General features: G+C 34.8%; 1 protein-coding gene across 1 annotated transcript in view; it reads right to left on the bottom strand.

Annotated features, from left to right (window-relative positions):
• BTBD9 (BTB domain containing 9) overlaps nt 1-12673 on the bottom strand; it is a 112006-nt gene that overhangs the window by 90887 nt on the left and 8446 nt on the right. Inside the window, exons 5-6 of the mRNA XM_058801912.1 lie at nt 11066-11285; nt 7193-7312 (exon numbers count right to left, since the gene is read on the bottom strand). Coding sequence (XP_058657895.1) covers nt 7193-7312; nt 11066-11285 — 340 coding nt within the window. The remainder of the gene's footprint in view (nt 1-7192; nt 7313-11065; nt 11286-12673) is intronic.

Raw genomic sequence — 12673 nt, 5'->3', positions numbered from 1 at the left:
ATGCATCACTGTCAAGCTGAGTAATTACTGATAACTTTCACTTACATCAGATCTCATTTATGAGGTGAAACATTGAAAACAGAACTCAAGACAATTTAGAGTTTAAGAAACTCAAAATGAATACCTCAAAATTCAGACTAAAATCATTCTAACCATATTACAAAAAACCTACTTATTATTATGTCAAGCTTGAGAAATATGTAATCTAGGTCTCTTAAAAAGTTAATTGTTTCTTCCAAACCATAAAGCAAAAAAAAAAAAAAATATTATACTTTTTTTTTTTTATAATTCGTCTCCAACAAACTGCATTGGCAGGTTCTCCCTATTTCTTGGGTATTTCTATACAAGATATATTGACCCTCTACAGACACTTTTTCAGACAAATATTCATTTTCAGCTGGTAAGTTGTCTGGCAGGTTGTCATCAACAGTTTAAATATACACTAGCTTTTTTACTTTTCCTCAAAGCTGAGTTGGGCTCTTTAGGTTAAGATAATTGAAATTGCTATGACAGACAGGAGAAGGAATCTGAGAAGAAAAAAGCTGCTTTGATAAAGGTCTTGATGAAAAATATTATTGATTATTCCTGTAGAGAAATGAGCTTTTGTATCACTAGGAGCACATTTGGAACTGAATTTAGAAATGTAAGCTTAAGATCAAAAGTATACATAACCTGAAATGAAGAAAAAGATCTTTTAAATCAATAAACACTCCAACCCAGATGAGGCAATAGCTTTCTTGATCCTGTGTAGATGATCTACATGGTTTGAAAAATCTCAGACTATCACCTTTTCTTAAGAACAGAAAAAAACATCAGAATAAAAACCTACTGGAAGACAAAAAAGGAAGCTTAAATACTGATAGACAGAAAAAACAAGGAGCAGCTATTCACTAAAATGGAGACTACAGGAAACCATTTCCTCCTATTTCACAGTTAAAAGGCAAAGTATTGGAAACATGCCAATAAAGACTCCAAAATATGATCACATCTTACAAGAAAAAACAATGAGCTCTACTCCCCAGCCCCAAAACAAAAAAGAAAACTGCCTGTAATGAAAATTGATTTTTGAAAATAATGTCAGTAAAAAGCCTCAAAGGTTTGGAGTAACATTTCAAAATTGCTTTTACTATTCATTACCATGCTTCTGTAACAGAAATCAAGATAATTTTTACTTATTTCTGGAAATTACATTAGTCTGTATCACTCACAGTATTAGATTCAGGAAAATATTTTAAAATTTCAGTATCCAAATAAAGAAAAGCTAATTTGAATTATGCAGCAAGGTTGGGATTTCTTCGTAAACTCACAAACACCAGCATATCTGCACAGTTACAAATAAAATATTTACACAAGAGGCAACGCTTCCCAAAGAACAGTACAAACAAAATAACTAGTCAACATGTTGCCTGTGCAACTATTTGTAGTTCTCAGATGCAGTAACTAAGGTAAAGATGGTTTCATTTACACAAGTTTAATCACTCCATTTGCAAGAAGTCATTTTATAAGGATACTAAGAACTTACTGATGAAAAAATTTTCACATACTTTTCAGACTGACAGAAGGCCTTACCAAGCTCTTAACAGCAACTCTTTGTGTTTTCTAGTCAGGACAATCATGCAATAGGGCTTCATTTTAAGTTAAAAAAATGTTTAAAATCATCTTCTGGATGTCTCCATGCTTTTTCTGAACACCACCACTCCCTACTGGGAAACAAGACATAAAAACACTCCTAGCACGAAATTAAATCTGCAGACACTGCTTTCATCTCAGTTTATTTCAAGTATGTTGGACAATACCTCAACTGTATGCACCTCAAGAGCTGACTCCTCATTTGTTTCCACATCTTCTTAAATCAAACTGTATCTGGAACGTCTTTTGGCAAGTTACTATCCACTGAAATTGCACAAAGCTCAGGAAAACTGCAAAATGGCTATCCATAACAGATAACATCATCAGAGACCTACAGGTAAGGCTGAAAGTGAGACATTGCTGCTTAATCAGCAGCTAATTTCAATGACTCTCCAAAAGACAAAGAAAAAATAAAATTACTGCAGCACCACCAGTAAAAGTTACCACAGTTACCTGAGGCTGCCTGATTAAGATCAGAATCAAAGAAAAATGTTTTGTCTAGCCTACACCTGAAAATCACATCTCCTCGCATATCATTACATACAAAACAATTGTGCACAGACACTAATGTGTCTGAGTCTAGAACTACCTTAGTACTGAAAAATTTACTCTTCTTGTATTTTTTCAAATGTTCAGAAGACACGGTCTACAATTTAATTTGTCTTCACTCAGGCAGAGGATTACAAATAGTGTAATCATTAGTAGCAAAAACTGTTGAAGAACTAAACAAAAAATCCACCCAGTATCATCAATGCTTAATAAAAGGAAAGGCAAGTATTTTTTTCTGCACCAATAAATACATCTAAAACACAAATACACCTTCTAAAGCAAAAAAATTTCTCATGCCACACTTTCTATAGCAGCCAGGTGCTTTAAGGGAAACACGGAGCCCTTATACCACTATTAATTCAACACATCAGTACTAGAAAACCTCAAGATTTTTCAGCCTAGAGCAGATGTAAAAAAACAGGAAAAACAATATGCTTAAATAATTTCCCACGTTTACAGCATGCTTCTACAGGCATCTACCAGTTCTCTTAATAGAAACATACTTTAGGACCAATTGTTCATGCAGAAATAATTAATATTTCCTTTTAATAAATCACACTATTATTATCACAAAAAGTGTTAAGGCAGTAATAGCAAATACAGACGAAAACTGATCTCTTTACCATTTCAATATATTTTCTGAATGTTGGTATTACTGATAAAATAGGATTGATTTCAGACTATAAATTGGTCTGGTCAGGGAAATACTTCTCCAATCAAAACACAGAATCATCCAATGTCAAACTAAAGACGGAAAATGAATTGAATGTTTCTTTTTGATTTTATGTACTAACTCTGTACTTGCTCAATCTAGAGCATAAAGAGCAGATCAGAATGATTTTGTAAATCTGGGAAGTTTAATACACAAAAAAAAGCATACAGTAGGAAAAACACTTTCATCAAAGGAGTGTAAACGGAAAGAAATTAAGTCTTTTAAACTTTTATTGGAGTGACACCTTGTGGCTACATCTGCCTTATTATGAAACCTCAAAATTTTAATTTTCTTGTAATTCTTTTAATGCCGTTCTTCAAATATTGTGGTCAAGGATGAAGTAAAAAGATGAAGTCACAAAACAAAAATGAAAGGATGAAAAAAGTGGGAAGAGTAAGACAGAAAACAGCATTACCTGCTCAAAGACCTTTAGCATTTTTAACATTCACTGCTACAAGAGGAATATGGAATAATTATGAACCTGACACTTGTTCCTAACTTCCACAGGAACATTTTCTGTGTCCTGTCTTCTCTCTAAAGAATTTTCAGCTTTACATGAAAGTTGATATGAAAGTGTAAACAAAGAAAACAGGACCAAAAGAAATTCTAAAAAAAATACACTACTGTATTGAAAAAAAAAAGCGGGGGGGGGGAGAACAACCCTGTAATCCCACTCTCTTACTTGCTTTTTCTGCACAGTATATGATTGTTCAATTTTCAAAGATGGTAGAATAATGTATTCTAGAAGGATTTAAAGCAAAAATTGAAACTCTAAAACAATCACATCAATAAAACCCCCATATATGTTTTACTCAATATTTTCTTTTACTAAAACCCCTTTAAATACAGCAAGACCCTGTTACTTGCTATACCAAGCTTTGACACTGAACAAGTAATCATTGTACAAATTAGCTTGTTTATCTAAATCAGGAATTGCATCCTACAAATAATACAAATTATCTGAGGAGTGTGAGAAAGCACAAACAATCTTCTCATCTTTTTATTTTTGAATTTCAGTCTTGGGTTATTGCCCTTGCACATTTTTTCACTTACTAATCTGACAGAGGTTATGGCTGGCAAAAGTTACTCTAAACACATTAAGACAGCCTGGAGCATGTAAGCAATAGGAAGAAGCCAGGAGTGTAAATAGTCTGATCACATTACTTGACTTTGCCTAATGAGCTTGGGTGGTTTGATATGCACTTTGCCAAATACAAATTATCTTTCATGGGAAGCACAACAATGCCCCTAACTCCAACACTACTGTAAATATTCCATTATGCTCCATACATCAAAAAAATCAAATCATGATAGGGACAGTGACACACATGACAAATGATTCATTAAGGAGGCTGAATTGGTTTTAATTCACTGTTGTATAAATTATTTATTTAACAACTAATGGCTAGAAGGTTGTATTTTTCATCCAGCTTGTGTGAAAAAGGCATTGATTGTAGAAGTGAATATGGACAGATTTGCTTAAGAGGAAAGTCACAGGTTTTCAAAAAGACAAATACCCCAACCTGTACATATGCAAATAAAAGACACGCTCCATCAATTTTTTATGCCCATGGAAATGTTTGAGTAGCTTCTTAAAACTTAGATGAACATATCAGTTCAGATGTTGACAGCTCTCACCTTTTACAACGAATATTTATGTGAAAGGTAACTCAAAAAGGCAATTAATCCTGCCTAATGTTGCAGGGTTCATATCCTGTTTATAATCTATGAAAAATTGCTCTAGTGTATCAGACAACTGTACATGTTCTACTCCTTCACTTTGGCAAAAAGCATGCAAATAATAAAACCCAGCCAATAATTATACTCTTCAATTCTTTGTTGCACTTCAAAATGACATCTTACACAGTGACCTCATAAAGCACTTTGAGCTAAAATAATTTTTTAAAAGAAAAAAAAAACCCTAGTTGAAGACCCTCCTGGTAAGGCATTCAGTCCATGATTATCTATTAAAAATGCATTCAAAACTTTAAAAAAATGCAGCATGGTTCCCAAAGTGGTTGCTTCCAAAAACATTACCTGCATTAGTAAGACAAAAAGAGTAAAATGCCAAAACTAATGGCAAGAAGACAGAACATAACATGATGCTTCCATTCCTCTGTACTGTTATCCATTAACAGGAAAATTTTGGCACTGAGACTTGAGACACTAAAACAAGACTATAGAACAGAAGCAGCATTGAGCAAAATAGAGCATATAAAACCCTTAAAACATATCTGCCCCTTGATAAGTATGTACAACATGCCTGTGAAACAGAATGTCAAATATTAAAGGAATACATTCTGACAATCTCATACTTTAAATCTGTGCTCACAAGACTGGAGAACACCTCTTTTTTAGGCGTCAAGAAAATGCTACGTATATTAGGATTTCTGTTTTGTGTACGTTAGTATACTGGAAATAAGTAATTTAACTTGTTTAAGTAAACAGAACAGCTTTAAATACATAATCACAATACACTGAAATTGGATACAAAAGAAAAGTTTAGTAGTCCTTGCTTCCTTCCTTCTGAACAGATTATTGATGAAAAGACAGATAAGTAAGTCTCTAACACTAACATCTATGTGTACACAGCCTCCCCTGCTCAAAGCCTCTCTCCTGGAGGAAATTTGATCAAAATTCCCAGTGAAAGGAGATTCAACCTTCAAGTAATACCGAACTATTTATATTAATATAATTAAATAAAAAATTCTTAATGTTGAACTCCTCAATGGAGCCTTCAATTCTCTGGTGTAAATAAAGATTACAGAAAATCTTATCTAAACTATATTTAATTATTATGGTGACTCAGCTGAGAATTTGTATTTTGCCTTAAGGTTACTGCTCCTTATTGAGCACTTAACAATAAGTGCTCATAAACTTAGGCTGCTACATGACTTTATCTTTAGCTCTTCCACTCTTCAAATAAGCCACACCTCCAAGAAATTCCCAACCATTCTGTGGGCATGATAATGAGGAAGAGAGGTTTATAGAAAAGAACAGGATTTCTTTGGGAAAAAGAAAGCACTTCTCTCCATGGAGATTCCAAGAGTTGCTGTGCCAATTAAAAAGTTTGTCTACAGAATAATTATTACAAGGCAGGTCATTTCCTCTCAGGGTCTATGACCCAAACCTAATGATGACAGCATCTCTGGTATCTACAGGTTGTATCCTTCCTATCAATTAGCTCAATTCAGTTTTTGAATAAGGCTGCTTCAATGTGATTATCAGCTTCTTGCAGAATTCCCAACACCTATAGTTAAAAAAAACATTTACGGTTTAAAAAACATACTTAAACAACACTTAAACCCATCTACTCATTTTCACAGAATGGCAGAATCTCAGAATATGCTGAAGGCACCCATAAGGATCAACAAAGTCCCTGTCATGGACAGCACCATCCCCAGGAGTGACACCTTGTGCCCAAGAGTATTGTTCAAACACTTCTTGAACTCTGTCAAGCTGGTGCTGTGTCCACTTCCCTGGGGAGCCTGTTTCAGCGCCCAACCACCCTCTGGGTGAGGAACATTTATCTAATATCCAACCTAACCCTCCCCTGACACAACTCCAGGTCATTCCCTTGGGTCCTGTCACTGGGTACCACGGAGAAGAGATCAGTGCCTGCCCCTCCTGTTCCCCTCACAAGGAAGGTGTAACTGCAGTGGGATCTCCCCTCATTCTCCTCCAGGCTGAACAGACCAAGTGCCCTCAGATGCTCCACACATGGCATCTTAAGGCCCTTCACCATCCTCACTGCCCTCCTTAGAACCCTCTCTAGTAGTTTAATATCCCTCCTATATTCTGGCACCCAAAACAGCACATTGGAGGCATCCCTCAAAGCTCCTCAGTCCTAACTTTCCCCTTCTACAACTATTTAAAACAGTGCATCAGTAGAAAATACATAATACATAAAAGTACATTTTCAAGTTCTATAGTAGGTATCTAAGTGCATTATAAACATTTAGACAGTCAAGAAATGATGTTTACTACTGAGTGAAAAAAAACCAGCATCAACTGCAAAAAAAGCAGGTATGGCTCAAAAAACAAAAAAAAGGAGAAGGAGATAGACATGGAAAAACCATCGATTTCAAACTGGATGCCTGCATTGTATCAACTATACTAATATTAGAAAAGAATAAGATAAATTATTATAAAACTATAAGAACTAAGATAAACTATGTTTTTAGCATAGCTGATAAAAGTTGAGATATAACACAACATAATGAAGTAGCAAAATCCAGCAACTCATTCTGTTGCCTACATTCTCTAGTGTCAGCCCACTGTACATCACACTGATGAACTAACCTGCAGACTCGGGCAGGAAAATACAGGTTCTGCCAGGACCGACAGAGGTACTTAGAGTGATCGATAACCCGAATCCAGTCCAACTCATCCATGGACACCTCAATGTAGTAGGAGTAAGACCTATGGATTGTCAAAAAACACTGGTTAGAATACAAGTCAACAAATTTTAGGTATTAAATTTTACACTGACTTCTGGATTTTCAGTAGAGTTGAAAAGAAAACTGTTCTTACCCAGATCCCTATTTTCAAGCTAGCTTTGAAAAGAAGTCACACAGTTAAGATGTATTCTCAGAATGATTTAAAACATCCACACATTCACAATCTATAGACATTAGATGAGACTACTATGCCTAAAAAAGTGAAATGGAGACTTTTGACTCTGCCATAAAAATCATCATTTGTATTCCCTCCTCACAGAATAAAAGTAAATCACCACCAGTGATACAGTTGTACTTCTATTGCCAAATCAATAAAGAAAAAATGAAAACCATTACTAGATCAAAAATGCAAATTCAAACTCCTCACTTGAAAAAAGCAAATATATTTTATTAGCATTTTCACTTTATGATCATTTCACAACTGAAGTTGCTCTTCACTTCTGACCCTTTCAGTTCTTTATGATCCATCACTGAACCTGTCATTACTTCCTTACACATGCCAAAATTACCTCATGAAAAATAAAAAACCCACTGACAGAATCTGTCTTCCTCCTGCTTATCAGTTATGTTTACCTTACAGCTTGCTGTTAAAAGAAAGCAAACCCAAACTAGAACATAAAAGTTACAGCTAATTCCCTATTATACCCATGACTGTAATGCTTAGAATAAAGTAGAAATTTCACTTGTAGGACTGCAAGTCACTGAATATATGTTTCAGAGTATTTTCCTAAGGAACTAGCCTGCAACATTCACAGGCATTTCAACAGCACCATGTCAGCACTTAACATCCTTTCACACTGATTTCTACAGAGGTGTTGCTCTTAAAGAGTTCTACACAAGCATGTCTTATTGAACATTAACGTCTTTGTTAGTATTTCTAATTTTCCTGATGACTTAAAAGAGTACATACTTAAAACCACATTGTTTAAAAATCCTTAAAATGTTAGATAGCAGTTAATACCTTGGAAAGGTAAGGCTGAGTCTTTAAATGTCAATTGCACAACCAGCTTTCTCATTCACACCAATCAGATGTGTGATACTCAAAACCCACATAAATACAACGTGTTTTAGCAACATTACTATTACTAACATATGTGTACTTGACCAAACTAGGCAGCCAAGTTTTAGAGTTTGAGCAGTTTGTATACTGAAGTAGAGGTTCTCATCATTGCTAACAAATATTTGTAACCAATACACAACATGATACTTTTTGGTTTCTGAAGATACCAAACAAAGAAATATTACCCCAAAAATACAGATCCATTATCATACACAATGGTATGCCTTTAATTTTTTTAAGGCTGAATAGCATCTTATTTGCAGGGGCAGTTTGGATAGCCACCCCCTAGCACTTTTACAGCTAAGATTCTGCTGTTAACACCTCTGAACTAGAGGTATAAAACACCTGTTAGCTTCCATTGGTTCTGTTAAGAATATCCAATAGATCAGAGCTTCACACAGACTGTTAAAACTAAGAGAGTAGCTTAAAAATTGTTCAACAAGAAGCCATCATGCTGTACAGGTCTGTTCATGTCTGTACAGGTGTTAAAACACCTCCTTCTCATGTATCTCATTATTCACGTATCCCAGGAGAAAGATGCAGTTTAGTGGCCAGCAATTGTTAGACAAAGATGGCAGAAAGGAAAAGATCTCTACAAAAAGCAAGAACAATCTCAGAGTAAGACAGACATGGACATGTCAGCAATCCCAGATCCTAAAGATCCTGGCTGGCCAATTTCTGCACAGCTCTCAGGCCAAACTCTTCTCAAGTTCAACTACCCCACTGTAAATTGTTTTCCTAATATTTATTATTAATTTATCTTCTTGCTTGCGTCCACTGCTCTTTACACTCTCAGCACACAGCTTCAAGAGAACTCTGTCCCTGTATTTTCTACATTCTTACACTGAATAGGTGAGGAGAGCAACAAACTCTCCCTTCTAAGCCTGCTCATCTTAAAACAGGAGGTTCTCATGTGCTCAAGCCTTCATCCTAGTGTCCTGTTGAACTCAGGAAGTCAGTATCTTATAGTGAGGAGCCCACAAATAGACAAAGTACTCCAAATGCCTCCATTTCCATTTATCTTAGACAGTTGAGTCACTGGAGGGAAAAAAGCGTGACAATTCATAGAACAGAGAATCAGAGAATATTCTGAATTAGAAGGGAACCCCTAGGAAGATAAAAGTCCAATTCCTGGCCTTGCACAGGACAGACAGTGCTAATTCCAGTACTATACCTGTTGAGAAACAAAAGAAAGCCCAACAGCAAGCTTTCCACAGAAATCAGAATTATTTAAAAAGAAAAAATAAAAATCAGCAAGACACAGAAACTAGATATTAAACCATTGAGCCCTCAGTATTTCATGAAGACAAAAAACTCTAGAGATCCACCTTGTCAGATATTTGCCAGCAACAACAGTTTGTTGTACAAATTTCAGATGAAGCACACAGGACACCAAATAACAGATAACTTTGTAACAAGTTATCCCAAGGAGAACATTTTTTCCTTGAAAATCGGTTCATAAATTTGGTTGATCTCCTGGCACAACTAGTATAATATTATATGAAACAGCTCCTTATACCTTCAAAGATCCACTTTTTGATCTTTACAAAAGAAATGGAAGTGAAACAAATTTCGGTTGAACTGAAGTAAGAGAACTTCCTTGAAACAGTTAAATAGCTAAAATTAATTAAATTGGTCTTGAATTAGTAACTAACTCATGTAAAAATTTATTTAAATTTACAGAACACCTTACCTTACCCTAACTAAAAGTTTTATACACCCTGTTCTAGAATAACATGGCTTGGCTAAAAAAGCAAAATGAAAATATTCTGCAACGCTAAACTGGATTTTTTTTAAAATAAAATAAAATAAAATAAAATAAAACAAAATAAAACAAAATAAAACAAAACAAAACAAAACAAAATAAAATAAAATAAAATAAAATAAAATAAAATAAAATAAATCCCGTATCAGAAAGGTAATAAAGTATATAGTAAATGTATAAGGAAGTTTGTTTTATTGTTTTTAACAGCTTATGAATACCTGCTGAGCTGTCTACTAAACAGTAAGATCTGTGTCATAGCAAGTTACAAAATTAATATATTAAATTTCTCAGAGAAAAAGAACCCTGCAATTTTTCTACTTCAGCAGCCTCCCAATTGTTCAAATTATCTTAATTTGAATTTTCATACATTCTATAATAACCTGAAGTAGCTCAGTAACAACTGGCTATAGCATCTATGACAATTCATATTTCAGCAGTCTAACCATGAATTGGCTTCTAATAACTACTGTAGTCAGCTGGTAATTCACATTCAAAATAAATTTTACTACCTCTGAATTACAGAATCATAAAATCATTTAGGCTGGAAGAGACCTCCAAGATCAAGTCCAATCTTATTGTCAAAGTGGGCCATTTCTTAACTGTTTTGATATATTGAGAAAAATTGGAACAAAAGAAATCTTTCAATGTTTGAAATGCAGATATGTAAAAACATTAAAATACTTTAGGGTAGTTTAACATCTGTAAATATGATCTGGTGTGTAAGTAACCAAAATTACATTTAAAATCAGGTTTCCAAATAAACCATGCAACTGTCAGCTCCAACACTACCATGCCATTCCCATAGACTATTTAAATTATAGCTTGCACTGCTACATTATCTCCTGGACAAAATGCATTACTTTCCCTTTTTATGTCACCTTGGCACCTACCGACTGTCTCTGTCCCACAGGAGAATTCGTATGTGGTTGATTATGGAGGGCTGGCCCAGTTTAATCTCAATGCCAGAGCGGCAGTCATCGTTGATGGGGTGTCGAGAGAACCCATGATCCAGGTCATAGTTCTGAGTGTCTCCATCCAACAGAGCAGACTTCAGCTCCCCTTTTACAACTTGTGCTCCATACTTCATTGTTGCAATATTCTCCCCTGGTACTAAGAAGAAAAGGGAATAGTTTCTTAAATTTTACACTCAAATTAGATGTGCTGAATATCAACTCTATTGGGTCAGACCAAAGATTTATTGCTAGTATCCTTTCTTGACCAGAAACACACGCTCTAGGCAAAGAAAAAAAAAAAAAAAAAGAAAAAAAAAAAGAAAAGAAAATAAGATAAAGAGGCATTAAAAATATTTTGCTTCTTCAATTTTATTTGGTATCTCCTACATGCTTTACAGTAATAAAGCTGTGATAATTTACTATTATGTAGCAGCTATATTCTCAGTCCCCTTCATGATTTTACAGAATTCTGTTGCACCTGTCAACTGCTGTTTGCTTTAGGTTTGGGTTTTATTGGAGTTTTTTTTCCCCTAAATGGAAGAAATTTAAATGCACAAGATGTGTATCAAATGTTCAAGATCCATCCTGAATTTGTAGAGTGGTGCAAAGAAGCAAATCCACATATGCTCCTCTGACAGCTACACAAGCTTCCAGTATCCTGCAAAGCTAAATGAACCCAAGTGAAATGGGAAACTTTTGGCTACTTAAGCTTTGAACTCACATGGAAAAGCAAGCTTTTTTAAACCACCATTTCACAGTAATAAGCCTGTGTCCTAGGAACAGCTTCCTTCAAGCTAACTGGGAATAATGATCCTTAACTTCAACTACAGAACAAAACTCTGTAAACTAGTCTCTTCAACAGACATTTTTAACTGCCTTGTTTGAGGAGAGATACCAGAAAATATGATCTGAAAACTAAATGATGAAAAGCTACCCCAAACTTTTCAGGCAGGTTGACAATAGAAGTATGAATTTTAACAGGCTGATAAAAATTTGCTATCTAAAGAACAGAACTTGAAGTGCTAGTCAACATTTCCATAAACAGAAAAAGCTTCAAGATCCTGAATGAGTACTAAAACAACAAAGAAATTCCACTCTCCAAAAAGCTGTGATTAGGAGAATTTTATTGTGGAGATAAATATCCAGGAAAAGAAGCCACAGAAGGCCATATGACTTATTCAAATGTATCTACTGCACTCTCAACAGAATGTCTCACATAAGAAGACTTTTACAATACCATAATATTAAACTCATATGTTTAAATATTAATAACTATAACTTCTAAGGGAGAGCAAAGAATATGCAATTCTAAGATAGCAGTAATTGCAGTAATTCTCAGGCTGCAAGCATGACTGAGAATACAGCACAGACTCTTAAAGAACACAACTTTTTTCCTTTGCTGTGGGTCAAATTCACACATTAGATGGCTAAGAGTATCTTTTTAAAGCTTAAGTGTTAGATACTCTCATTGAATTAACAGAGAGCACAGAAAAAAAGTCAAACACAAGGCATCTTACACTTTTTAGGTTTCCATTAAAATGCTTC

The sequence above is a fragment of the Ammospiza caudacuta genome, chromosome 3 (genome assembly GCF_027887145.1).
Source record: "Ammospiza caudacuta isolate bAmmCau1 chromosome 3, bAmmCau1.pri, whole genome shotgun sequence".
Lineage (NCBI taxonomy): Eukaryota > Metazoa > Chordata > Aves > Passeriformes > Passerellidae > Ammospiza > Ammospiza caudacuta.
Note: the sequence above shows the minus strand (reverse complement) of the source record. Positions and strands in the feature narration are given on the sequence as shown.